The 24,703-nt window shown below is 38.9% G+C and overlaps 2 protein-coding genes across 4 annotated transcripts in view; one reads left to right on the top strand and one right to left on the bottom strand.

Moving 5' to 3' along the window:
* The window catches only part of mcph1 (microcephalin 1), a 308,959-nt gene that overhangs the window by 128,035 nt on the left and 156,221 nt on the right, over nt 1-24,703 (bottom strand). The window lies entirely within an intron of this gene.
* Nucleotides 1-24,703, top strand: part of LOC132834288 (angiopoietin-2-like) — an 85,615-nt gene that overhangs the window by 42,105 nt on the left and 18,807 nt on the right. For both annotated transcript variants that reach the window (XM_060853014.1, XM_060853023.1), the window contains 4 exons: nt 506-738; nt 1,961-2,088; nt 16,510-16,611; nt 19,176-19,342. In XM_060853014.1, the coding sequence (XP_060708997.1) occupies nt 506-738; nt 1,961-2,088; nt 16,510-16,611; nt 19,176-19,342 (630 nt within the window). The remainder of the gene's footprint in view (nt 1-505; nt 739-1,960; nt 2,089-16,509; nt 16,612-19,175; nt 19,343-24,703) is intronic.

Here is a 24,703-nt window from a genome sequence, read left to right as displayed (position 1 = left end):
CACTGGAAAGGTGAGCAATTATTGCCCAGCTCCAATTATACTTGGTGTGTTTAATCCTTTGAGAGATTAGTTAAGAGTCAACCACAATATTGTATAGTCGATGTTGTAGAGTCATATGTAGGCTAGACCAGGTAATTATGGAAGATTTCCTATATAAAACAACAATAATGAACTAGATAGGTTTTCATGATAATTGAGCTTTGTCAGGGGGTTATCATCAGTGAAAGTCACTTTACAGAATATGCGCTCTCTTGGAACTTTTAGGATAGGTCACAGATATGAAACATTAACTCAGTTTTTATCTCTTTACATTAAAAGTGACATGTCCAGCATTTTATGTTTTTATTTCAGATTTTCAGCATCCACACTGTTTTGCCTTTGAAGGTAATAAGGGTACATGCTGTGCTGTGATACACTACTCAACTGTAAGATAAATTTCCTATTTACTGTGGTCACAACTGCATGCAAAAGCTGCATTAACATAACTCTGTTTCATTTTTGTTAGTTTACTGGAACAAAAAGTCTTAGAAATGGAAGAAAAACATGCAGCTGAACTTGAAACACTGAAACAAGAAAAACAGCAGCTCCAAGAATTAGTAACACGACAGAATTCCATAATCGAGGAACTGGAAAAGCAGTTGGTTACAGCAACATTGAACAACACAGTCATTCAGAAACAGCAGCTTAACTTGATGGAAACTGTTCACAATCTGATTAACCTCGTATCCCCTGATGGTTGTGAGTATTTGTCCATTATTTTCAACTCTCTTGACTCAGCGACAGCGTGATTCTTTAAAAGTCAAGTTATACAAAATATCTGCAATGGTCTGCTTAAGCACAAACGTAAATTTCAACTTGTTCTTAGGAACAACCCATTAGTGTTTATTGAAGACAGACTACAAGTACCCTGTTGAAGAACATCTTCAATTGCTTAAATCCAAGAAAAGTCCAGAACAACAAATGCTTTGCTGCTAATGAAAACCCCATGAGCCAACAAAAAAAAACAAAATGGCATGACATTATTTTAAAAACAATGCTGTGGTTTAATTTGATATCTCTTGTCATGGACCATTTTAAGAAAATGTTTACATAAATCTGCAGATTGACAGTCCTTGGCAAAACTGAACCAATCTTGAACTCAATCAAGTTTCTGTCTACTGTTTATTTGCTTGCTGTCTACTGTCTACTCTTCTATTACAATATGTTATTCTAAATACTTGTTACCACAAAAATAAAACAGGGACTTCAATAAATATAAGCTGAAGACAGAAGCTACAAGACAAGGAGCTCAAACTTTTAAAATGAATCTCATTTGTACTAGTTAGTAAAATCTGGCTGCTGTCATTTAAATTACTGTCCATGCATTCCCCAGAGATGAAAGAGTGTAAACTTTTACAATGAAGCTTTCAGTTGCAAGCTGTTATGAAAGCAATAAACTGTAACTCGTAGATTTTCAAGGCAAGGTATTTCCTGTATTCCTTACTAAGAGGGTGAGTGGATGGATAAAAATGACAAGTATCGTTTGAAATTCCTTTTGACATTACACAAAAATTACAATACGACCAGGACTCATGAATTCAGCCCTGTGCTTGATAGTCATGTATTATCTATTTTCTATTATAGATATAAACTGTACCATAAAATAAAAACTCCCAATGCGTTTCTAACTCTAATAACTAAACCTGTGCAACATTTATTTTCTTGACCAGTGTAAAACAATACTCCCACTTTGGTTACTATGTACTTTAACTCCTTAAGAGGACTTCATTTACTTGACTCCCAGCTTTGTTTGGAAATACTGTACCAGTAAACCCAGTTGCAGCCACAACTCTCAAATCCCAATAGTTAAAGCTGCTCAATTGGTGCAAATTCTTTAAATGAATCAATGGGAATAAGCAAACACTATTGGTTAAAATAATTATTGTTGATAAATTAGATTGTCACTTGTTTCATATTACAGCCAAAAGCCCATTTGTAATCAAAGAGGAACAAATCCACTTTAAAGATTGTGCTGATGCTTACAAATCAGGACTTCGAGCAAATGGGATCTATACACTTTTTGTACCAAACACCACTCAACCAAAACAGGTAAGTGTTGACAGTGAGAACTTATTAATTACAGCTCTGAGTACAAACACTATGAAATGTAACCTCATATTACATTTTCATAGGATTTATTAGAAAATAGGAGCAACATTAATGTTATCACTATAGTCTTAAGCAACTTTTCAAAATCACCTTTCTTTGCAACAAATCAAGAATAACCTTAACCCAAGAAATAATTTAATTTGATTTGGTAATTATAATGTTAATTGAGATAATATTTACTGATGGGCAATATCTTGGCCTGTAGTCTGAAGCTTGGTCTTCCTTAAAATCTTAGCAAGCCTTTGTAACTCCCTAGACTACCTTCTTCCTTTTCCTGGTGTCAAGTTTAAGGTGATTTTGTCTTAAAGGTTCTATACTGGTACAAATTGACGAAAAAAAAATTGGTGTCTATTACCAACCCAAAAATAAAGTTATGGAAAAAGCTAACTTGCTTTGTAACTCCAATTTTTATGTACCTCACTGATTTTAACGTGATGTTATTTGCTGGTTCAGTCAGACAAGTTTTTAAAAAATATATAACACTGATATTACATGATGAATGGTAATGTCTCAAATTACTTACTAGATGAGAAAGTCCAGTGATCTGGAAACATTAGAAAAAAGGGAGTAGTCTCCTTAGATGTGATAAGGTTCGGGGAGGCAGAGTAAAGGCATTCAAAAGTATGAGAAGATTGTTACAGTAAATAGGGAGAAACTGACTGGCAGGTTAGTAAATAGAGGATGCAAATTTAAGGTATTGGCAAAATTATCTGACAGCGAATTGTGATCAGGAATGTACCACATGCATTTGAAATGGTGGTAGAAGCAGATGTACTGGTAGCAATCAAAAGGAAACTGGAGGTATGCATGAGAAGGAAAAAAAATGCAGGGCAATATACTTGGGATGGGGGGGTGGTTAAGGTGGTGAGATGGAGTGATGAAACTAATTCTCTTATATGTTTGGAGAGCCATAATGGGCTGAATGGCCTCCTGCACTGCAATGAGTCCCTCCGATACTGCTTTTAATTAAATTAAGAGTATTATACAACATGACATTCTGTTGCCCGTTTGGATTTGTACACCTTAGGCTACCAACTTCATCCCTAGAAAATCAACCATCATTTGACAATAAACTATTCAGATTTGGAAGCAATTGTGAAATTCAAATTTAAAATGATTCTCATGTGTCATTGCTTAGAGTCAAAGAATGTTTAAAACTGAATATTTTAAGAAAAAAAATTAACCTATTTTTCTAATCAACCTGATCAGAGATTTTATTGCATACTGCTAGAGCAGGTGGGAGTCGAACTGGGTCTCTTGGTTCAGGGTAGGGCACTACCAGTCTACTTCCAGGTGGCCCTCTGAATTATTCTGTTAACTTTCAGATAGAGACCACTTTACAGCCGCTGACTGTACCCTATTGATGGTTTACTTTTTGACCTCATTTGTTCCTGCCTTTCCTCTGACTTGCTGGTTGCTTACTGGGTTATTCCTAGCTATTTAGTTTGGAATCACGATTGCTTCAAGAATGCGATACTTAAGCCAATCTGACACACTTCCAAAACAAAAATCTAGAATACTGAGGTGTGACAACAACAGAAATAATATTTTGTTTCATCAACAAATTTTGGGACAGTGCAGCTGACCTAGAAGGACAGACATCTAATGATATAATGAAGACCAGATTAAACTACTGTCTAAGAGAATAGATGGAACAACTGGATCATCTCTAGTTTCTCCCCATGTGAAATGTTTGGAAGCAGATGAAAAAGGCTTGACAAAAATCAATCTGGAACTGGATTGAAGAGGTGGATAATTTTGTTTTCAAGGTTAGCACTGCTGCCTCACAGCGCCAGAGACCTGGGTTCAATTCCCGACTCAGGCGACTGACTGTGTGGAGTTTGCACATTCTCCCCGTGTCTGCGTGGGTTTCCTCCGGGTGCTCCGGTTTCCTTCCACAGTCCAAAGATGTGCGGGTCAGGTGAACTGGCCATGCTAAATTGCCCGTAGTGTTAGGTAAGGGGTAAATGTAGGGGTATGGGTGGGTTGCACTTCAGCGGGTCGGTGTGGACCTGTTGGGCCGAAGGGCCTGTTTCCACACTAAGTAATCTAATCTAATCTAATCTAATGTTGAGTTAAAATGGCCAAGACATGAAGTAACCACAAATATCTTTCAAGTGATTGAGAATGCTGAGAATGAACACAGAACAGCAGCACTCCAGATCAATTCTACATACAAATAAAAGTGCTTTTTAGTTTCTAAAAACTCCATAGAGGTCACATGAAAGGCTCTGAACTACAAGATAAATCTGTGGATGAAATGCCAATGAGTTGAATCTACATTTAAGGGGACAGTCAAAATTGTGTTCAAGTGTAGGCAACTCAACAAGCTTTCAGTACTAAAATGATTCTAAACTGAGCAGAAATCAGCTATAATAAGTAATACTTTTGAAGGCAATAGAATAGCTCTTCTTTCTCTGGGACATTTCAACTCTAAGTGAGAGTAAAGTAAACCTTTGACCTTCCATAATGATGTTTTATGCAGGGTGTTGTACACCGAATAAATCATTTTTTGACTGCCTGATATGGCAATTAATAGCCTATTCAAAGTTGATTTGAGAAAGCTGTTGGAAGCTTGGATGCCCGAGGGCCTGCATACTTTCACTGTGGCAGAATAAGGAGCCCCATCACAGTTGGGAAGTAGTGAGCACAACAGTCTTTGATTAAAAAATATGTAGCCTGCAATCACAAATAAACCATCTAATTGTGAGTCAATGGAAATGACAGTTCGGAGGAAACTAACTCTCAAAGGGACAGGATTGTGCCGTGGAACAATCAACTGACCGTGATTCTGTGAGGACTTCATTAAATTGTTTTGATTACATAAATGTGAAAGAAGCTTTGATCCTTGAGTGATGCCCTGAAGTAGAGTGACATATGGGTTACTGTTGGGGACATATTTGCAGCTTATTTTATTTCAGTACTTTATGCTTCTGCTCATTCAACAGGTAATTAACATGATTATTAACTAAACTGTGCATATCATTTATTGTTTCAACATATTAGTATACAACGTACTGCAAAGAGTAGAACATTATGTATAATGGTGGTTTAGAGAAGAAAGAAAAACCTAATTTTAACTATGAGGAATATGGCTATTACAGCTTTAATGGCACAAAGACAAGTGGAACAAAACTAATGCTAATCGCAATTAAAATTAATGTCAATGTGAGATATTCATGATGCTAGGACCCACTGCTGTGGCAGAATGAAAAATCATGTTTGGAAAATAAATCATAAAATAATTGCATCCGAACTATGTAATGTAATGATATTGTTTGATTGAGAAATAAAGAGAAAGTAAAGCCTTTAGTTGAGTGCATACAAACAAATCAATTGGACACCATTCATACAAATCAACTAAAAACCAATTCTTTGGACTCCAATGGCAACAGAGAAAATCCAGTGAGATGCAGTAATATGCTTTGCTGAACTGAAGAAACCCTGTGATGACACCTATCAGATTCTGGAACAGTGTTAAAGTTCGAGATTAATATTAAACAGAGATTTTGACATGTGGAATTTGGATTTGAACCCTCCAAATGACATCACGATTTAGAGTGTGCAGCCTAACCATGGCAAGAGGGGCAAAATTGCTATCCTAACTCCATCATTCCACCAATGCATCCTTTTGTTCCAGATGGTTGATGAGTCACCTATTAAGAGTGCAAACCTCTATTCATTCCTTCTTGTTAATTCATCAGAGCCCAAATCTTGAGTTTAGTATCTTTCCAAATTGCACAAGATCCATTTCACAACATACAGTGCATTGACAATTTGGGCTATCTAAATGAATTTCAAATTAGATTAGATTAGATTACTTAGATTACTTACAGTGTGGAAACAGGCCCTTCGGCCCCACAAGTCCACACCGACCCGCCGAAGCGCAACCCACCCATACCCCTACATTTGCCCCTTACCTAACACTACGGGCAATTTAACATGGCCAATTCACCTGACCCGCACATCTTTGGACTGTGGGAGGAAACCAGAGAACCCGGAGGAAACCCACGCAGACACAGGGAGGACATGCAAACTTCACACAGTCAGTCGCCTGAGGTGGGAATTGAACCCGGGTCTCTGGCGCTGTGAGGCAGCAGCGCTAACTGCTGTGCCACCTAGAATTCTCAGTTGAAACAAATAAAATGGCACAAAGATGTCTTACAAATGTTCATTGAAGATGCTAAATTCCAAACCTTGAACTATTTGTAAAATAATCAAGTGCTTATTTGACTGCACTTCTTGGTATAGTGACAACACTACATTTATTCTAAAGTTCTTTCTTAAAAATGAATTCATAACTCACCTATCTTTCCAAGGATCTTCTGAAGGAAATATCAAGTCTGACAGGTTAATATAGTTGTTCTCAAAGTTTGAGTGGAAAATTGTTAAACTGGAGTAGCAGACCCCTATGGAGTGCTTTAAAATTCTGAATTACAGCACTAGTGAACTAGACCATGGACACTCACACTGGGAGTGTGATCAATTTATTGGGAGGAACGAGGAGGCAAGCTCGTTGCCAGCAGGTATTTACCCCCGCATTGATGGCGCTGTTACAAATTTTTGAACATTTAGGCTGCTTCTGGTGGTTCTCTCCAAAACATCTCTCAAAACAGATCCAGCTTATTGGTAAAGTAGATTTAATACTCCACAGCTTATGTAGGGTTTATTCAAGTTTAAATATTTGTTTGCCTTCTGTGGTGAATACATTTATTCTGAGAATGAAGATGAGCTCATGAGCCATGGGTCCTCATGCCACGGAGAAATATATAAACAAATGAATAAATAGTGAGCTCATGCTCCTCAATTCTGCTTCAAATGTCTGCACAACAATGCTTCTCCAGGTTTGGTATCCCAGAATAATTTTGTCCCTCCAAGGGAGATGAAAGAACAACTTAGGGTTAAATCTTTGCACTGGGATTTAGACCACTCATGAGCCAAGAGGAGAGGAATATACCTCCCTGAAAGTCTTCCCCAATATAAAGAACATGGTAAGGAACTTGCTGTTGCAGTGGTAACAACTATTTGATGTAAAGTTTGAGGCATATTATTAAAACATAGTAGAGGAACTATTTTGCTTTTGTCTTACTTAAACTGTGAATGCTTCATACAGTGCTGATTTTCATAGAATCATACAGTACCATACAGGCCTTTTGGGTCTACTGACAAACTAGTCCAAATCTGCACAAGTCCCACTTTCCAGCGCTTGGCCCAAAACCTTAAATATTATGACATTTTAACTGCTTATCCAAATACTTTATTAAAGGTTGTGTGATTTCCAACCTCGACAGACCTGGGTACTGTAGTTGCTAAAATTAGAATCAAGATTAGAGTGGTGCTGGAAAAGCACAGCAGGTCAGGCAGCATCCAAGGAGCAGAAAAACAATGTTTCAGACAAAAGCTCTTTATCAGGAATGATTTCCAATCTTGACAACTCACCCAGGGCGTGCAACCTCCAACTGCTCCAAGATGAAATGGGAGCCAAGATCACCATCCCCGCTTGAAAAAGATTTTCCTGAAATCCCCTCCACTCCTCTTGCCTTTCACCTGAAAGTTTCATCCCCTCATTATTGACCTTTCAACTAAGGGTAACAACTGATTTCTATCCACCTAGTCCCATGCCCTTTATAATCTTATACACTTCAATCAGGTTTTCCCCTAAACGCTGTTCTAAAGACAACAACCCGAATTTAATCAGCCTCTTCATAGCTAGCTACAAGGATCGGTGCTGGGTTCACATGAATGAATTGGATGTGAACATAGGGGGTATAGTTAGTAAGTTTGCAGATGACACCAAAATTGGAGCTGTAGTGGACAGAAAAGCAGGGTACAGTAGAATCTTGATCGGATGGGTCAAGGAGCAGCAGATGGAATTTAATTTAGATAAGTGTGAGGTGCTACATTGTGGAAAGGCAAATCAGCATATGACTTATACACCTAATGGTAAGGCCCTGGGGAGGGTTGCTGAACAAAGACCTTGGAGTGCAGGTTCATAGTTCCTTGAAAGTGGAGCCTCAGGTAGAAAGGATAGTGAAGAAGGTGTTTAGTATGCCTTCCTTTATTGGTCAGAGCATTCAGAATAGGAGTTGGGAGGTCATGTTGTGGCTGTACAGGACATTGGTTAGGCTACTTTTGGAAAATTGGGTGCAATTCTGGTTTCCCTCCTATAGGAAGGATGTCATGAAACTTGACCGGGTTCAGAAAAGATTTACAAGGATGTTGCCAGGTTTGGAGGGTTTGAGCTACAGGGAGAGGCTGAATAGGTTGGGGCTGTTTTCCCTGGACCATCAGAGGCTGAGGGGTGACTTTATAGAGGTTTACAAAATCATGAGGATGGATAGGTTAAATAGACAAAATCTTTTCCCTGGTTTGGGAAAGTCCACAACTACAGGGCATAAGTTTAGGGGAAAGACTTAAAAGGGACCTAAGCAGCAACTTTTTCACGTGAAGAGTGGTGCGTGTATGGAATGAACTGCCAGAGGAAGTGGTGAAGGTTAGTACAGTTATAATATTTAAAAGACATCTGGATGGGTACATGAATAGGAAGGGTTTAGAGTGTTGGCAAATGGGACTGGATTAATTTAGGATACCTGGTCGGCATGGATGAGTTGGACTGAGGGGTCTGTTTCCGTGCTGTACAGCTCGATGACTCTATGATAGCTGGTCAGCATGGATGAGTTGGACCGAAGGGTCTGTTTCCATGCTGTAGAGCTCAATGTCTCCAGGGATAGTGGGGCTTGATATCCAGTACAAAAGCCCAGTGAGGCATAATTTTTAAATGCCTTCATTCAAATGGAAAATAGGTATGGCTTACTCCATTGTTGTTTTATTTATAAACAAGTTATAGTTTCCAAGGCCCTCTCATGGATTATGTCTCCACTGAAAGTATTCTGTTGTTAGAAGGAGAACATTGTAATACTTCACTCAACTGTAAAAATCAACTAGCACAGTGTACTGGGAACCAAATTACTAAAAATGGTAGACAATTAATTCTAATATTTGAAGAGCTTTCTTTATCAAGTAGGTACAGAATCACATCTGTGCTTTCTTGCCAAGTACAATATTGACACGTTATTGTACCAAATTGTCAGAAACATTTGCCAGAACATCTGTAATGGATTGATGATTATCAAGGAGCAAAGTAATCATTTTGGAAACCACAAACTATGATATAACAGAACAAATATCTGCCGAAAAAAGTTCAGCTTAGATGTACTGAATTATTTATTCAATTAAAGAACATGATCCATCAAATAGTACATTTTCACAAGTTAACAAAATAGTTACAGATTAGTTAAGTTATTGGGCTCCTTTTGAGGAATCGTTCCAAGGTGCGTGTTTTCAAACTTAATTAGAAGGTGATTATGTGCGCATAAAGGCAGAACTGGCTAAACTGCACAATTAGTGAAGGATAGTATAGCAGAAATGCAGTGATGTTCAAGGGGATATTTGACAGATTTAAATAAGAAAGAGAAACTATAGAAGGATGTGTAATTTGTAGCTAACTATAGAAGTTTAAGTATCAAACTGAAAGAAAAGGTAAACAGTTTCTTGAAGCTCAGTACAATGTCAGAAGATTGGATAGAATATTAAAAGAACAGCAAAGAATGACCAAAATGAAGAGGAAAAAAATATAGTGTGATAGTACATCAGCTAGAAATATAAATACAGATAATAAGGTTTTATCGAGGTACTAAGAGAAAGGCTAAGTATGTAGCTTAGTCCTCTATAAAGTGAGTCAGGCAGAATTAATAATGGAAAGTGACAAAATTGAGGAAGCATTGAACAGATATTTTGTATCTGTCTTCACTTTAGAAGATGAATAATATCCAACAGATAAGAAAATCAAAAGCTGAATTTAAGGTAGGAACTTCAGAAAGCGATAGGCACTAAGGAAAGGGAAAGCACTGAGAAAACTGTTAGACTGACAAGGTCTGGTCGGATTTCATCCTAGAGTCTTAGAAAGAGATACAGTACTCAATGCATTTAATCATAATTTTCCAAAATTCCATAGATTCTGGAAAGATGCCATCAGAATGGAAAATATTGAATATAATTCCTTATTCAAGAAAAGGAAATAGAAACCAAGAAGCGACAGGCTTGTTCGCACGGCATTCGACATAAGGAAATTGCTGGAATTCTTAATTAAGGAGATTGTAGCAGGGCAATTAAAAAAATCTTAATGCAATCCAGCATAGTCAAAATGGCTGTGTGAAAGAGAAATTATGTACAAGTTGTTGTGTTATAACACGCAATTGTGTTCATCTGCAATCTCGCACTGTAGAAAAAAATCGTGCTATGGAAAACTGCTATAGAAAATTGCTGTAGAAACACGCTAATAGAAAATCACTATATCCGTTCAGTGGAAAGTTCGTGTTATCCAAACTACATCCACAATTCATCAATCATGTTATAAGTAATTTGCGCTGATGAAACACGCGATGTAGCTGAATAACCTGTATGGACTAATTTATTAGAGTTATTTGATGTAGTAGCAATGTGATGTGGACAAACAGGAACCTATGAAGGTGGTGCACTTGGATTTGCAGAAGGCTTCATCAAGAGTTGATATAAATAAGACCTTAAGGTCTATGGAGCAACATATCAGTATGGGCAGAGAATTGTTTAACTACTAGGAAACAGAGTGTCAGGATAAATGGATCACTCTAGCTTGGCAAGATGTACTAAGTTGTATGCAGCGGGTGTTCGTGCTGGGACCTCAATTAGAATCTTAGAAACCAAGTGCTTGGTGAAGGGGACTGAACATATGGGTTCAAAATTTGCTGTCATAAAGATAGGTAGGAGACTGAGTTGTGGAGAGGACATCAGGGATTTCCCCAAAGGGATACAGGATAGATTAAGAGAAAGGGCAAAAATTTGGCACATGCAGTTTTATGTGGGAGACTATGAATTTTTCCCATTTTGGCAACAAGAATAGAAAAGCAGTACATTATTCAAAAGAAATTAGATTACCGAACTCTGGAGTAGAGAGGATGTGGTGTCCTGTTACATGAATTACAAAAGGTTAGCATGTATGTGCAGCAAGTGATTAAGGCATTGACTTTGTTTTATTGAAAGGGGAATGGAATATAAAATAGGGAAGCTTTGTTATCATAATACAGAACATTGATGAGACAACGTTTGTAGGACTATGTAGACTTTTGGTCTCCGTATTTTACAAAAAATGCAGTGGAAGCAGTACAAAGAAGTTTTACTTGTTCGATTCCTTGGATGAAAGGGTTGGTCTTATGAAGAAAAGCTTGAAGTTAGAAGAATGAAAGGTGATCTTAATAAAACAAAACAGTTCCTGATTGAATTTTACAAAGTGGATGCTGAAATAATGTCTCCCCTTGTGAGGAAGTGTTTAATGAGGGGACACAGTTTGTAAAAACAAAGACTTCTCGTTTAAGACAAAAGCAATGTTTTTTTTCCCCTCAGAAGATCATTAGTTTGTGGAATTCTCTTCCCAAAACAGCAGTCGGGGAAAGGTCATTGAACATTTTAAAGCTGAGTTAGATTGACTGTCTGGTTACTGAATAATCTAAGGAAGAAGGGATTAGAAGGAAAGTAGAGGCCACAATCAGATCAGCCATGATCTTATCTAATGATGAAGCAGGCTTGAGGGGCCGAATCACTTACTCCTGCTCCTAATTTTTATGTTCATACCCAGTCAGGGAATCTAATGTCACATTATTGAAAACGAAAACTTCAACATCGGTTAGCTTCTCTGGATGTTGTGGGGGGGGGGGGGGGGGGGAGGGAATTGGGTTTGATAAAAGCATCATATCGTGTAAATATAGGGAAAACAATTTTCAACAGCAGAAAGGTTACTAACCTGAAGGGACAAAGAATTGGCTACTGAGCCAAAGGCAAGATGTAGATAAATGTTTTTGCACTGTGATTTTTTTATGATCTGGAACCAAATGCTTGAAAGGATAGTGAATGCAGATTTAGTAATAAGTTTTGAAAGGGAATTGGCTGAATACTTGAAGGGGAAACATGCATAAGGCTATGGGAAAGGGCAAGGGAGTGGGATTTAATGTGCACTTCTTGCAAAGTGCCGTTACAGGCATTACGAGCCAAATGGCTGCCTTCTGCATTGCATCATTTTAAAATTCTATTCTTCAACAACCGAAAAGTCATAAATGATCCCTTATTATATTTGTGTTTAATGTTAAACTTAATTTAAAAGGAAAAATATACATTAGTACTATAATTCAGATTTTAATAAATAGTAATGGCAATTGATGAAATTGGCGAATGATTTACAATCAAAATAGAAGGCCAAAAATCCAATTTCAGATCATGTTCCTGTGTGAATCATGTCTGAAATACAGAAATAGGAGAAAACACATAATTGCAAGAGTTACATTAAGTCATTGTCAGTTTGCAACTAGTGCAGAAAGCAAATTGACATCATGAATTAAGCGCACCAAACAAGGTGCACTCATAGAACATAGAACAGTACAGCACAGAACAGGCCCCTCAGCCCTCGATGCTGTGCCGACCACTGATCCTCATGTATGCACCCTCAAATTTCTGTGACCATATGCATGTCCAGCCGTCTCTTAAATGTCTCCAATGACCTTGCTTCCACAACTGCTGCTGGCAACGTATTCCATGCTCTCACAACTCTGTGTAAAAAACCCGCCTCTGACATCCCCTCTATACTTTCCTCCAACCAGCTTAAAACTATGACCACTCGTGTTAGTCATTTCTGCCCTGGTAAATAGTCTCTGGCTATCGACTCTATCTATCTTGTATACCTCAATTAGGTCCCCTCTCCTCCTCCTTTTCTCCAATGAAAAAAGTCCGAGCTCAGTCAACCTCTCTTCATAAGATAAGCCCTCCAGTCCAGGCAGCATCCTGGTAAACCTCCTTTGAGTCCTTTCCAAAAAATCCACATCTTTCCTATAATACAGCGACCAGAACTGGACGCAGTATTCCAAGTGCAGTCTAACCAAAGTTTTATCGAGCTGCAACAAGATCTCACGACTCTTCAACTCAATGTCCCTGTTAATGAAAGCCAAAACACCACATGCTTTCTTAACAACCCTGTCCACTTAGGTGGCCATTTTAAGGGATCTATGTACCTGCACGCCAAGATCCCTCTGTTTCTCCACAATGCCAAGAATCCTATCCTTAATCCTGTACTCAGCTTTCGAATTCGACCTTCCAAAATGCATCACCACGCATTTATCCAGGTTGAATTCCATCTGCCACCTCTCAGCCCATCTCTGTGTCCTGTCAATGTCCCGCTGCAGCCTACAACAGCCCTCTATACTGTCAACAACACCTCCAACTTTTGTGTCGTCTGCAAACTTGCTGACCCATCCTTCAATCTCCTCATCCAAGCCATTAATAAAAATTACAAACAGTAGAGGCCCAAGGACAGAGCCCTGTGGAACACCACTCACCACAGACTTCCAGGCAGAATAGTTTCCTTCTACTACCACTTGCTGTCTTCTATTGGCCAGCCAATTCTGTATCCAGAGAGCTAAGTTCCCCTAAATCCTATTCCTCCTGACCTTCTGAATGAGCCTACCATGGGGAACCTTATCAAATGCCTTGCTGAAGTCCATATACACGACATCCACAGCTCGACCCTCATCAACTTTTCTAGACACATCCTCAAAGAATTCAATAAAGTTTGTGAGGCATGACCCGCCCCTCACAAAGCCGTGTTGACTGCATTTAATCAAGCCATGCTCTTCCAGATGGTCATAAATCCTATCCCTCAGAATCCTTTCTAACACCTTGCAGACGACAGACATGAGACTTACTGGTCTGTAACTGCCAGGGATTTCCCCATTTCCTTTCTTGAAGAGAGGAATTACATTTGCCTCTCTTTAGTCCTCGGGTATGACTCAAATGGGGAGCGAGGATGCAAAATCTTTGCAAGTGTCGAAGCAATTGCATTTCTCGTTTCCCAAAGCAGCCAAGGACAAATCTGGTCCAGGCCTGGCGACTTGTCAATCTTAATGTTTGACAAAATTTTCAGCACATCAGCTCCCTCTATGTCTATCCATTTCAGCATGCATAACTGCTCTTCAAAGGTTTCATTCACTACAAAGTTCATTACTTTCGTAAAGATAGAAGCAAAAAACTCATTTAGGGCTTCCCCTACCTCCTCAGACTCCACACACCAAATTCCCTATGGTGTCCCTGATCGGCCCTACTCTTTCTTTGACCATTCTTATTCCTCACATAAGTGTTCTCCCTAATCCGTTCTGCCAAGCCTTTCTCGTGCCCCCTCCTGGCTTGCCTCAGACCATTTGTGAGCTCCTTCCTTGCCTGCCTGTAATCTTCCAGAGCTGAGCTTGATGCTAGCTTCCTCCACCTTATGTAAGCTACCTTTTTCCTTTTGACGAGAAGCTCCACCGCTCTCGTCATCCAAGGTTCCTTTATCTTACCACTTCTTGCCTGTCTCAGAGGGACATATTTATTCATCACTTGCAACAACTGTTCCTTAAACAGTCTCCACATGTCTATAGTGCCTTTACCATGGAACAATTGCTCCCAATCCATGCTTCCTAACTCATGTCTAGTCACATCATAGTTTCGTCTTCCCCAATTAAATATCCTCCCATTTTGCCTAATCCTCTCCTTCTCCATTGCTATGTAGAATGTAAGACAGTTGTGGTCACTATCACCAAAATGCTCTCAAGATTTGGTGAGATCTGATACCTGCCCTGGCTCGTTTCCAAGCACCAAGTCCAGAATGGCCTCTCCTCTCGTCGGCCTGTCAACGTACTGAGTTAGGAAACCCTCCTGAACACACCTTACAAAAACAGCTCCATTCAAATCTTCTGCTCGAAGGAGGTTCCAATCAATATTGGTAAGGTTAAAGTCACCCATTATAACAACCCTACTACGTCCACACTTATCCAAAATCTGCCGACGTATGCTTTCTTCCATCTCCCTGCTGCTATTGGGGGTCGTGTAGTAAACCCCTAACGTGGTGACTGCTCCCTTGCTGTTCCTAATTTTCACTAACTCGGTAGGCAGATCTTCCTCGACAATGGAAGCTTCTGAGCTGTGATACCCTCTCTGATTAGTAGTGCTATACCCCTTCCTCTTTTTCCCCCCCTCCCTATTCTTTTTAAATGCTCTAAACCCTGGAACATCCAGCAACCACTCCTGCCCCTGAGAAACCCATGTCTCTGTTATGGCCACAACATCATAGCACCAGGTACTGATCCATGCTCTAAGCTCATCACTTTTATTCCCGATACTCCTTGCATTAAAGCAAACACACTTTAAATGATCTCTTGGTTCCTTCCCAGGAAACTCCTTCCCACTAGCTGGTCTACCTCTTGCTATTGCCTCATCTGCATCAACTCTCACCCCCGGCGTACAGCACAGGTTCCCACCCCCCTGCCGTACTAGTTTAAACCCTCTCGAACTACTCGAGCAAACCTTCCACCCAGGACATGGGTCCCCTTCCAGTTCAGATGTAACCCGTCCTTCTTGTACAGGTCCCACCTTCCCCAGAAGGCATCCCAATTATCTACATATCTGAAGCCCTCCCTCCTATACCAGCTGCGCAGTCACGTGTTAAGCTGCGCCCGCTCCCTGTTCCTCGCCTCGCTATCTCGTGGCACCGGTAGTAAACTAGAGAACACTACTCTGTTCGTCCTGCTTTGCAGCTTCCATCCTAACTCCCTGAAATCACTTTATATATCCTCGATCCTTTTCCTGGTTATATCATTCGTGCCAGTATGTAGCACAATTTCTGGCTGATCGCCCTCTCCTTAAGAACTTTATACACCCGATTGGAGACGTCCCGGACCCTGGCACCAGGGAGGCAACATACCTTCCGGGAATCCCAATCCTGACCACAAAATCCCCTGTCGATTCCTGTAACTATCGAGTCTCCGACCATGAGTATTTTTCTATTCTGCCCCCTTCCCTTCTTTGCTACAGTGTCAGGCTCAGTGCCAGAGAACTGACTGCTACGGCTTTCCTCTGGTAGGTCATTCCCCCCCAGCAGTATCCATAATGGTATACTTATTGCTGAGGGGAAAGTTCACAGGGGACCTCTGCACTTTCTGTCTGTCCCCTTTCCTCCCCGTAACTGTAACCCATCTATCCTTGTCCTGAGCCTTAGGAGTGACCAACTCTCGGTACAAGCAAAATATTTTGTTGCTGGAAATCTGACAAATGCTCAACATATCTGGCAGTATTTGTAGAGAGAAAAAGAAACCTCACAGTGTTCACCTTTTAGCACATTTGGTCAAGTATATTTGAACCAGTTTCCTAAAATCTAGTGAGAATACCAGTGGATGCTAAATTGAAGAGTTCTAATTAGCTTTGCAAATATATGAAGTCAGTTGTGATATATTAATTGTATTACAACAGGCATTTTGTGACATGGAATCCAATGGAGGAGGATGGACTATAATACAACGTCGTCAAGATGGCAAAATGGATTTTCAACGCACATGGAAAGAATACAAAATGGTAAGAATTTTTCAAAGTGACTGTAGATAACCAGCTAGTTCAATGAGCCCTCCTGTCCTTTAGGATCTACATTCAAATTTGACTCTGACTGATTTAAAGATGATAAGCAAAAAACAAAAATCAGCAAAAATCAACTGCAGATGGGTGACCCGAGTACACAGAACAAATTTGGCAATGATCTGTAAATTTCACTCAGATTGGCCACAGAACTAGCCATGTGGAAAATGTACATTTCACACTTGTATACTGGGATTCCCCTCTTCTGAGCTTATTGTGGAGAATGTTGATTATATCTTTAGGATGACAAGTGGTTATTGGCCTTGTATGGACTGGTTCCATCCCTGAGACAATGTCATTGCTGTGACCCATGTAACAGTAATTCCCACAGCCCCCACCCTACACCGCCCTTCCATTAGGAAAGATAGCTGCAGCAATTCAGATGTTCTGTGTTCAAAAGTTATCGTTACCCTCAAATATGAAATTATTGAGGCCCAAATCTCATCATTTTATACAGATGTTCTACTTGTGTAATCTTAAGTGTCAGATCCTCTTATGAAATCATGCTTAGAGTTCTGAGTTCCGGGATACCATGTGCACCTTCACTTATCTTGAGCCATCCATTGTGTGCAGCACAAGGAATTGACATGTCTTTGGAGTGACTGAGAGAAGGAAAAGGAGTTTTTTTTTCTAAACATTAATTCATGGAACCCAAACATACAAATAGAAAGCAGGAATTTTCAGCATTGCTTTGCATGAGGCCCACTGAAGATGTTACCTAGTCAGGTAACGAAACGTCTGAAAATGAACCTCCTAGCTCGGTTTTCTTACCTTGGTCTGTGCACAGAGTTACCTGGCTATTAGACATCTTCCGATTGTGCCTTCCCCCTTGGGTCCCACCCAAGGACCCCTTGAGTCCAACTCAAGGTACACACACTCACTGCCAACTGGTTTGGAACGACTCTTAAAGGATTCATTTCAGGCAATCCCTGAAGCCACCCATCGCTGAAAAACATGAAACGTTCTAAAGGAACGGGGCACGCCTTCTCAGTTATCGACAGTGGGAGTCTTTTCAGGAGTTGAAGTTCATCCCGGATGAGAGCCCCCAATAGTGACAAACGAATCCACTTAATCAATACTTTTCAGTCCGAGTCAAAGAGTTACAAAGCAGTACATTTATTCGAACATCTTTAAAGATAGGTGGCTCTACGAGGAGAGACACACCCGACAGTAAAATACAGAGTTTTTTAATACTTTTCTGAGGGGTCTCTCGACACCCCTACACTAAGCAATAAACCTATCATAAGTGTCTTTCATTCTATCCCCTTATTTGGTTATTACTTGTACCCGTTATTCCTTCATTTGGTAATTCCCTGCACCCAAACCGATCATACTTATTAATTACCTCACTTGTTTTTCTTTTGAATCGGTCTTATTTGGCTGTCCTTGTTCGTTACAGCCTTCCTGTTATTTTATCCAGTTCCTCTTTTCTTTTCTAACCTTCTGACTTCTGAAATCGTCCTTTCCAAAAAGCGGACCTACAAACTATGAGCTTATTGCGAAATGCCCCTCCTGCTTCTTTTATAATCAACTACAAAACTCAAAGTTATTTCATAGCTTAAAACTATTTCTTTAAAAGACCCTCTATATTCGTTAAAAATCAACATACACCTGACAACCTGAAATTTTTCTCTCTCAAAGGGCATGCAAAGAATGCATTCAAATAGCATTTTGTCACATGTGTGATGAAATAGGATCAGGCTATTTATTAGTTTGTCAACACATCACAGTAAACCTAATCCTGATTTCACCATATATGCATTAGCCAACAATGGTCACTGGATGGTGATCAAAAGCAGACATTTTTCTGTTGCTTATTCCAGGGGAAGGAAGCTAACTGCAATGTCCTCAAGCTCAGACCAACTCATGTGGCAGACTAGAAGTCAAACTTAAGGCTTTACTGCTCTAAACAGCTGAGTAATATTCTACAAAATGCAGTTTGCCACTTTAGTATTGGGAACTCATTGTGGTAGCCAAATAGACAAAGAGTTATGTGATTGTCCAAGTTGGTGCTCTAACAACCTTTATTCTGAGATAACAGAACAAAGATGCTTCCACATATGCCCATCTGTGCAGAATAAAGTAACATTTTAACCAATTTGCAACTAGTAATAGCGGGGCATTGTCACATGCTGTCAAATTACCTTTACAGTTGAAAAAAGATGCAATAAAGGAAAACTACAGGTATAGAAAAATGCTAACTAAAACTCGGAAAATTTTGATAAATAATGTTATTGGTATCACTTCTTAAAACGTGTGTTAGAATAAAACCCATGATTCAATGTTCAAACATGATACTGCAGGAGATCTTTTACATTTAGTGAATAACAATGCAATTCTACAAACTGAACTCTTTTACTTCAGTGGATAGGACAGATGACAGAAAAGTATGGCTCATTTTTGCCATTTCACTTTGCTTCAGTGAAATAGTATTCAGTGTTTTGAACATTCATTCATTACAAATGTACAAGAATGTATTGCTGTAAGTAAAAGTAATTTGTTTACAGGGATTTGGTGATCCTGCTGGAGAATACTGGTTGGGAAATGAATTTACTCATCAGCTAACTAACCAGAAGACCTATGTCCTTCGCATCCAAATGTGTGACTGGGAAGCGAACGAAGGCTTTTCATTATACAACCAATTCTACTTGGACAGTGAAGCACAGAAGTACAGGTCAGTATTTCAGAAATTGCTTTCATCTAGAAAACATAGGCTGAATTTTAGCCAGGCTACAGAGATGATTTTCAATATGTGATTAACCACAGTGAAACTTGTTTCAGTGGAAATTCAGTTTCTCTACATTGCTGACATCACATCATTTTCCTTCAGTCATTTTGCATGCAGAGATTGCCTGATTTCAGACCCCACTGAGGTCAGGTTCCCCAGTTCAAATGGGAACCAGACATCTGATTTCCTCTCACACACAATTTTGTCTGGTGGGTGTGGGGTTTGGGAAGCTCAGTAAAACCATGGCAGGTTTGGTATGACATTTTGTTGAAAAAAATGGAAAAGCTGCTGAGAGGTCTCAATTGTGTTCATCTCAATTGTATAGAAGAATGTTATATTATTTGAAAGGCCAATGTGACAGTTTCACATCTTCAACGTCAATATTAGATATAATATATACTTTTGTAATGCATTGATTCTTTGTAAGGATCTATCTTTTTGATACTTTGATTGATTGGACTTTCACGTTTGTTCATCAGTGCATTTCTCACAGAGAAAGTGTTAGAAATCAATGAAAAAGGTTTAATGTATCTTGCCACTCCATGCCATCATATTTTCTAATGCAAGTTTAATGGTTCCAGCTGACTTTTAAAAAAAAAGCCTGGTTTTGACACTTGAAAAAAATCCTGTCATCTGCTGTCCTATGTTGATTGGCAGGCACTCTCTTTGAAAGTGAAATGAGCACTTTCTGTTCTTGCCTGTCTGGAGGCCAGCCTATTGTCTGGATGACTGTGGCCACAATCAATGGTTCACCAACTTTCGAGTGCTAACAGGATTCAGCAAGTTCATCTAAGAATGAATGACATCATCAAGAAGTTACAGTAACACATTGCGCCTTTGTCATGGCTTGTTGACAAGTTTATAGGATAACAAGTATGACAATCATATTTATTCAAATAGAATGTGTTTTTCTCAGTATCAACGATATGCAGATTTTGATTGCACGGTGAGGCATTCATCTTTTTTGTCTCAAGCAATGTAAAATATTATTGATATTGCATGGAATCTGAGGACTGTACATAATGCATACTCGATGAATGGTGATAGAGGATACATGGGGAGCATGGAAGTGGTAAGACTGATCCAAAGGAAGCGGGGTATATGTGGGGGCACAAAGAAGCTGGGCTGACCTTGTGAGGGTTTTCCCTGAATTGATAGGAAGACTCCTGTTTCAAAAAAAATGGATACCTGTATACTTTCTGGCACAAATTAAAATTGTACTGCTTGTGATATGCATATTTTGCAGAATTGTCTCGTCTTCATGACTTATAGCCTGCATCAAGAAGCAACTGTAACTATTTAAATGAATACCTATAAGGTTATTGGGAACATTTCAGACTGTAACTCCATTCTGGTAATCTGGTTCTGGATACAAAGCAAGGAGGAAGAGAAAAACAACTCATTAGATTCCTGCTTTGTTTTAATTTTTCTCCTCTGCGTTTAAAAAACTTATTTTGTTAAATATCCTTTCAGAAATTCAGGCACTTGAGAGAAGAGACTGTGAATTATCAGTGTTAGAAGTGAAAGGAAATGAAAGACAATAGATGCATTATTCAAAAGTAGGAAGAAAAAGTCTTTATTGGGGAGAATATTTGTGTGGGGGGGGGCGAGGAGAGAGAATGAAAAAGAAGATAGATCGAGGCATAAATAATGCTAATTTACAGAGCTAAATTTGGTTCACAAATATGAACTGACAGAACTGCAGAGGCTGTAAATTAGAACCAAAAATAGAAATTGCTGGAAAAGCACAACAGGTGTGGCAGCATCTATGGACTGAAAAGTGAGTTCTCAGGAAGCGTCACTCAACCCGAAATGAATCGGGGTTAACGTTTCGGGTTGAGTGACGCTTTCTTAGAACTCACTTTTCTGTCCATAGATGCTGCCAGACCTGCTAAGCTTTTCCAGCAATTATATTTGGGTTGATAAAATCCTGCTTCTCTGATTGGAAAATCAAGTTGGTTCTCCATTTGCATTTTGGCTCTCTTCATTGCTTAACCAAATTGGTTTCCATTTGTTATTTATTGTTTTGGATGTTACATACTTTGCTGGTAGCGAGATGGAAGGGAGGCGGACATTGGTGCCCAGAGTGAATTTCTCTCCTGTAATTTTCAGCTCAAAATCTACAATTGCAATCATTTTGCTCGGGCTCTCCCTGTTCCAGGCAGCTATAGAATATGCTTTGTCTTGCAAAAGTAATTGTAAGAAAATCCCACCGCCAATGTCACAGATGAATATTTGTTCAGACAAATGTGGATTAAATGGAACATGAGAGCAAGGTTAACTGGTGCTATTGTTAGAAATGCAGCCACGCAACTTACATCCTATAACAAATTTTGACTTAAAAGAATGAAAAGTGAAGGAATTTTGCAAATTAAACCTCGCTTTTTAAAGTTCTGAATTTTGAGACGATCCTTCCTAATACAATCAACAATAGCATTAAATTAGAAACAAGTGTTACTATTCAATACCACAGTGGTTTTCTATATTTGAAATGTTGAGTGAATTAAATAGATACATCTCTAAACATAACACGTGAAAACAACAGGGAACAAAGCATTGGCTACAAAATATAGCACACTACAGCCATCATGACTTGAGTTCCCTGATTAAGTATTTCAGTCCACATAATCTCCTCGGAAAGGGGATTTCAAATAAAAACACAGGGCCAGTAAGTGAAACAAAAACCTGGAAAAGTCTTCTCTGCCTTCAGGCAATCAAAACTGTACAGCAACAGTGATGACATTAAAACAGAATTAGTATATCTATATATCTGGCTTCTGCAATAGTGAAGAACAAGTTCGGGTACCTTTCAAAGTAATTGAGAATTTAACACTACCAGTTAGCAATGAATTTCAGAGTCTAGCTCCCTTGAAACTCTCCACTGTAATCCATCCATTATTGTATATAGCTAATAAGCAAAAAAAAATCTGTTTATGATTTAAGAACAGGTAGCCCTGCTATAATAGACATTTCATTAACACAAATTCGGTATTACATCACATGAATACAGATCTCATTATCCTTCTGCAAACCGCAAGGTCAGCAAAGTCCAAACCCTCTTTTGTCAAAACAACAGAAGAACACCTCCCTTGATATGGCCACAGTAAGTCATTTACACTATAGAAATGAGGCAGTGATGTACACCATGTTTCAAACTCATAAGAACGCTCCCTAAAGACAAAAACAATTAATGGTTCCTGGAAAATAAATAAGTAATATGTTGTGGTTCTGTTCGCCGAGCTGGGAATTTGTATTGCAGACGTTTCGTCCTCTGTCTAGGTGACATCCTCAGTGCTTGGGAGCCTCCTGTGAAACGCTTCTGTGATGTTTCCTCTGGCATTTATAGTGATGTATAATCACTATAAATGCCAGAGGAAACATCACAGAAGCGCTTCACAGGAGGCTTCCAAGCACTGAGGATGTCACCTAGACAGGGGACGAAACGTCTGCAATACAAATTCCCAGCTCAGCAAACAGAACCACAACAACGAGCACCCGAGCTACAAAGCTTCTCCCAAACATTGAAAATAAGTAATATTTTCTTTACTCAGTGAAATTCAGTAAATAAATTGAATTGTTGCCCTTACATATCACACTTACGTAAATAAACAAATTCCTGCACATATGGGTTTTTAAACAAAAGACAATCCCTTAATCTCAAATTACTAAATTCATTTCAACTTTCTTTTATCAAATATTTCTGCTTTTATATGAAGCATTACCAATGGTTCTGCCTAGATAAGCACATTTATATTTAAGACTTCTATTTGGAATGCTTCCAAACTTGAATAATGCTGCAATTTCTTCAAGAACATGTTGCATTATGCATTATTTTACTTTCCTGCTTGTTTTTCAATTCTGACGCAGGTCTAAAAAAATCCACTTGAAAAACATTGCAAAATACAAAGATGGGTTTCAAGTCATTCCAACAAAGTTCATTACCCACTCATATTTTCCTGCTGTACTTGTTAACTGTAGTTGCAAGACGTTGGCCAGTATAAATCATGGCCAAAAGTTTCTACTTTGGCTGTGAGCAGTGACTTACAAGTAAATTAAATGAAAATTACCTTACTCTCACAAAGTAAATCCTTTGCTCAATCTTCCTTGTATATTGACAAACATAAAAATGTGCCATAAACTAACACAAATGGACAATATTTTCAAAAGAAATAATTAAAAATAGAAATTTGATATAATTTTATTAATACACTTGAAAATGGATTTATGACAAAAAAATTAACCTAGTGTACTGCTGTAAGTAATTTGAAATAATTGAAAATACTAAACAAAACCACTTCATTTCATAAATTGGACTTCTATAAGTCATTGCTGAGTAACTTAAAATTTGAATACTTAAAATCTTTCATAAAGATACCCATTAGTGCCCTTGCTCCTTTTAAAAACAGTTTATGTTTCACAGAACCTCGTAGGGCTGAAATTAGCACAAGGAGTGCAAACTGGGTGGCGTGACCAGTATCAAGCATAATGCTAGAGTCACAGTCATAGGCATTCTTGGATTTGCTCAAGACAATGATGATTTGCCTTGTGTACAAATTACAATTGAAGTTCTTTGGTCTTTTGCACTGGTTTGGCTAACGTTGGGTAAATTTGCATTAGAAATACTAATGCAAACTAGTGAAAACTCCAAGCACGTGTCTTCAAGTTCCTAACTTCAAGCCTCTGTCTTTTTACAGAATTCATCTTTGGCTTTGTAATTCCAACTCCTCCCTCTGCTCCAGAAAGCAATATTTTCACCTCAGTCACACTGCAGCTTGTGGCTAGTTTTTGCAAATTATTACTCTTAGTATATTCTCTGAACAGTCAGTATTGTAAACAATTAAAATTTGTGAAGTTTCTGGCCTGGATACAGGCTGCAAGTTGGACCTTGATATCTTGGTGGCCATTCTCAAGGGACATTGATGAATGTGGAAAGCTGCAAGATTTCAAGTACAGGTATTTAGGGAAAATGTGGTTATTGCGAAGGCTTCAGATTCTAGTTCTCAGAGCATTTCAGGAAGAGATGTACCAGAGGAGTGGAGGAGGGGGAAGAGAGAGATAAAGACATACTTGAGGTATTAATTAGAATGGTTGGCAGGAAATGTGGGAATGCAGAAAGTTGGTTTGGATGTATGAGGATGGAGTAGTCAGGTTGACAACAGTGGAGAAGCAAAAGAGAACAATGGTGTAAAATTATCATATGTTGGTACTTTCAGCTCCAGAAACTGCTTTAAGTGTGACTGTGGATCAGGGATATGTTTAATGTTTAATCCTTCCATAAACAGCCTTGACTCAGCAAACAGCATTCAT

The sequence above is a fragment of the Hemiscyllium ocellatum genome, chromosome 3 (genome assembly GCF_020745735.1).
Source record: "Hemiscyllium ocellatum isolate sHemOce1 chromosome 3, sHemOce1.pat.X.cur, whole genome shotgun sequence".
In the NCBI taxonomy this organism is placed as follows: Eukaryota; Metazoa; Chordata; class Chondrichthyes; order Orectolobiformes; family Hemiscylliidae; genus Hemiscyllium; species Hemiscyllium ocellatum.
The sequence above is the reverse complement of the archived record's forward strand: the minus strand, read 5'-3'. Positions and strand labels throughout refer to the sequence as shown.